We start from the raw sequence: 4,513 nt of genomic DNA, 5'->3' as shown, positions 1-4,513 counted from the left end.
GTTATTCATCCTTAGGCTTCCTTAGGATTTTTAAAACTTCTTATTTCTGGTTGTGGTACTTGAAGATAAATATTAAGAGACTTGTCCTCAACTCACTAATTTGGCATTCCTTTGATTCAATTCTATTTCTTTGCCTTTACAATGTACTGTTTCTGAAGTCAGTATTAATCTTCTGTCTTTCTAATTGCTGTTTTTGCATGCTTTCCAAGTTTTCATTTATTTTGTCAGATAGTTCTTGTAGTGTTTTCCTGAATCCTCAAGTTTTTTTGGTGTTCTTGCTTTCATTGATCATTCTCTCAATCTGTTGAAAGTACTTAAATAGCATTGCTTTAAATTTCTTATTAAGTACTTCTGATACCATTTCTGTCATTATATTTTCTGACTCAGTATTTTGATCATTGTTTGAGGCGCTCTGTCTTATTTCTTTGTGTAAGCTAGAATGCTTTGTTTTCTCCAAGACACTGTGATGTTGATGTGTTTACATTTAATTGATGATCTTATGCTGGTTTGTGCTCAGGCTTTCACCACTCGTTTCCTGGTGGGGTGATAGAGACTGGAAGTGCGAATGTAGTTCTCTGATCACTGTTTGTGTAACACAGTTCAGGGTGGGTTCGCATGCATGCAAAAGCAGGGACAGAACTCCCAGCACCCAACCCCAGGCAGAGCCGCCCAGGCTACACCGGAAGGGTGCCACAGTTTGGTGATGGTGGGACTGGTCATGCCCGTGGCTGCCATGAAGGCATAAGAACAAGGGAGAACTGCAACCCCCTGGCCTCCAACCTCCACCTGTGTCCTGTGCTTGTAGACTATTGTATCAGCAAAAGGTCAAGATGTCTGTGATACTCCACGCCCATACTCCATGCAGCTCACACTCCAACTGTTTATCTTCTTACTCCCTGTTCCTGCTCAGCTTCCTCTTACAGTCAGCACTCAATTCACCTCTCTGCCCTATCCTCTGATGCTCAGATTTCCCAACTCCCCTTCTGTATCTGTTTCACTGTCTTTGTTTCAGAGGGTTGGCTCAGTGTGTCTGACTACTCTACCATCTTGCCTTGGAAACTCAGATTGGTCTCTCTTCTTACAGAATTTGTGAAGAGAAATTTGCTGCTCTTTCCCCTCAATTGAGCTGTTTAGGTGAAACTTCTTCAACCTATGTCATTAGAACACTTTGAGAGATGAGAAAATGTTTTGGAGCTCATAAGTGCCTTTGGCCAAGAAACTCCAGCCTGTCTTAATAGAGAGTGATGTTGAGCGACTATGTGAATCTAAAAGTAAATGCACTGAGACAGAAATAGATACAAAAGCTGAAGTTGTTTCAGGGCAGTGAAAGATTATTGTCCATCCTGTTTATTGAAGGGATTTCTTTTTTCCTAGGAAGCCCAACCTTGGAGAATAAATATTAGCATGCAGTTGATGACAGGCCTGCCAAATGCCAGCCCCTTCTGAGTCTGAGCTCCAGAGAAAACGAATCCAGGCCCCATCACCCAGTCTCCTGTCACCAATAAACATACCAGACAAGTCCCAATGCTACCATTTTTCATTTGCTTGCATTGATAAGCTCAGCCTTTCACCCACTATAAATGTGCCAATAAAACCTTCTCTTCCTGTCTCACAGCACTGTTCTGTGTCTCATATAATCTACTTAATGTGAAAAGGCCTCATGAGTTATAAAACAATGCAGCAATGCACATGTAATGTTTTCCAAAATCTACACTGTTTGAGTTCAAAGTGCTTCCATCTTTCACTCAATTACACAATAAATTCAGAGAAAACAAACTAGGTCTTTACCCAGATATCAAGATAACTATCAAGTCTCCATTTACTTAATGAAATCCATTTTCCAGAAAGGTCAGCAATTCTTTGTGGGATATAGTAAACAGGACATGGGTTATAGAATCAAGTGTACTTAAATTTGAACCTCAGTGCAGGCATTTGCTCACGTGTGTTGTCCTGGGCATTTCCCTGTCCTCTCAGAGCCTCATGTTGCCAATCTGTAAAAATGGAAATTAATATGCTTTCATGACTAGTTATGGTCAGGGACCCTCTAAACAACTCAAGAGATGCCCTTTTGTGTTACACTCTGATGTGAATGGTGCTTTTTGGCATTAGGTGTCAAGGTGGCCCTAGTTATGGTAGAATTAGGTGAAATAATATATGAGGGGGCTTCAAAAGTTCATGAGGAAATTTCATTATTTTTTAATTCCATATTTCCATCAACTTAGTGTGTGTGTGTGAATTTCCAGAAGATTTACAGAGAAGTTATACAATCCTCAAATCACACACTTTGTTTCACCTCAATGATTGCAATCCCCTCTGTATAGCAAGTTATCCCACTGCCTCCCTGTGACTTCTATCCCCATTCCACCTTTCTTCCTAACATGCCCTTAGATAAATGTTGCTCTTCTGATCCTGAATGAGTGACCATTCCATGGTGAGCGTACCTTACTAGTGCTGTTGTCCCCCTATATAACTATCTACTGCTTGGGCCACAAGGGTGAGTTCCATTCCACACCTGAAGGGTGTGGCTAAGGGCCATAGTCTTAGATTCCTCCATTCTCTTTCTAATGAGTAAGCCTGGTCTTTTTTAAAATTAATTTTGAGTTTTGTTCAACATTTTCTGCCGCTCTATCCAGAAACTTCCAATGTGATCCCTTTCGGAGCAGTTGATAGTGATGGTCAGGCACTAGCTAGTATTTCTGGTCTTAGAGTCATTCCATGAACTTTTGAAACCCCCCTCATATAGTTTGCTCAATTAATTTTGTTTCTTTAATTAGTCACATGTTGTCTGTTTTACCAAGATGTCCCATCCTCAACCATGAGTTGAATCAGCTTCCTGTCTCTTGATGGTGCTTGTAGAGCCCTACATAAAGCTGAATGTTATGAATCTACTCCTTGGTCTTCTCACCCAGGATTCTAATATCACAGCTCTTAGAAAAACATATCCTATCATAAATCTATGGTTTCTATGGTGAGAGGTCTTATTCTGGCTATTTAAAAATGTATTGGCTTTCAAGAGGTTGGACTATGGTGAGGTAGATCAGTCAGCTTGCTCTTCCTTTTCATTCTAATTTTTTCAAGTTTGCATACATTTATTTATAGTGCAGTCTTATTTAAGAACTGAACAATATATAAATGGTGGTTTCTGACATCAAAAGGTCAGGGAGCTAAACCAAGACAATGCAAACTAAGGTAGAGTGCAGAAAGGAATGGTGGAAGAATACATAACATATTTATGGTTCAGAGAGGTAGAAAGGGGCTGTCAGAACACTTGCTCTGTACATTCATAGCCTCAACTGAGGGTGATTTTTTTTTTTTTTTTTTTTTTTGAGTTGCTTAAAGTAGCTGATCGGGCATAGTCTAGGACTAGAAGTCTGGTCTCTCCTCACTCTAAATCCATTGGTTGGTCCATCATCTAGCCGTATGTCAATCACAATTTTGGAATTTTTTTTCTTCTTTCACATATTTTTAGGCCTGTTTTCCAGCTTAGAATCGAGTGGCTTCCCTGAACACATCTTTCACTATGATTCACATCAGCCTGAGGAAAAAGCTCAGCTACTGTGTTCTCCTGGCCTTTTTCCTATTTGCGATCATCTGTGTGTGGAAAGAAAGGAAGAAAGGGAGTTACTTTGAATCCCTTAAACTGGAAACTAAGGAAATCCAGGTGGTGACAGGTCTGGAGAAACTTGCCATGGGGTCTGGTCCAAAGTCATCAATCAGTACCCAGGACCTCCACAGAGGAAACCCGGTCCTCAGCAGCAGCAGGGAATCATCCAAGGCCAAGCCAGAGCCCTCCTTCCAGGTGTGGAACAAGGACAGCTCTTCCAAAAACCTCCCATCACGGCTGCAGAGTATCAGGAAAAATTATCTGAACATGAACAAGTACAAAGTATCCTATAAAGGACCAGGGCCAGGGGTCAAGTGGAGTGCAGAGGCCCTGCTTTGTCACCTCCGGGACCACGTGAATGTATCCATGGTAGAGTCCACAGATTTTCCCTTCAACACCTCCGAATGGGAGGGTTACCTGCCCAGGGAGCACTTCAGGACCAAGGCTGGGCCATGGGGCAGATGTGCTGTTGTCTCTTCCGCAGGATCTCTGAAGTCCTCCCAGCTGGGCCGAGAAATAGGTGGGTTCCAGGTGTTAAAGTTGTTATTTTAATGTTGGTTGGAGTAGTAGGGTATAATGATGGCAAGTAGACACAAGGGGCTCAACTGTGGCTCCAGGGTCCAGTGGAGAGGGCAGAGGTCAGTGACTTTCAGTTGTCTTTTATGGAGTCAAAGGTGCCACTGGGACAGCTGAAGGGATGAGGGCCCAGACTCTCAATACCTTTATTAAATCAGAACTGCTTTCTTCAGTTTGTTTTAAATATTGGCATGCTGCAGACGATTTCATCTGAAGAGAGCATTCCTTTGCTACCAATAAGCAAAAAAACTAAAATTGACCTTTGAAAAGAACTGAAGCACAGATCCATATTTCATTTTTAGGTCCTGACCTTCTGTAAATTTATCTGATTAA

At 41.6% G+C, this 4,513-nt stretch overlaps 1 protein-coding gene across 1 annotated transcript in view; it reads left to right on the top strand.

The window, feature by feature from the left end:
- Positions 1 to 3,520: 3,520 nt before the first annotated feature.
- ST6GAL1 (ST6 beta-galactosamide alpha-2,6-sialyltranferase 1) overlaps positions 3,521 to 4,513 on the top strand; it is a gene marked incomplete at its 3' end in the record, with an annotated part of 15,844 nt that continues 14,851 nt past the window's right edge. The window contains exon 1 of the mRNA XM_006869826.1: positions 3,521 to 4,124. Within this exon, the coding sequence (XP_006869888.1) occupies positions 3,521 to 4,124 (604 nt within the window). The remainder of the gene's footprint in view (positions 4,125 to 4,513) is intronic.

This window comes from Chrysochloris asiatica, unplaced genomic scaffold, assembly GCF_000296735.1.
Source record: "Chrysochloris asiatica unplaced genomic scaffold, ChrAsi1.0 scaffold00135, whole genome shotgun sequence".
NCBI classification, from domain to species: domain Eukaryota; kingdom Metazoa; phylum Chordata; class Mammalia; order Afrosoricida; family Chrysochloridae; genus Chrysochloris; species Chrysochloris asiatica.
Note: the sequence above shows the minus strand (reverse complement) of the source record. Positions and strands in the feature narration are given on the sequence as shown.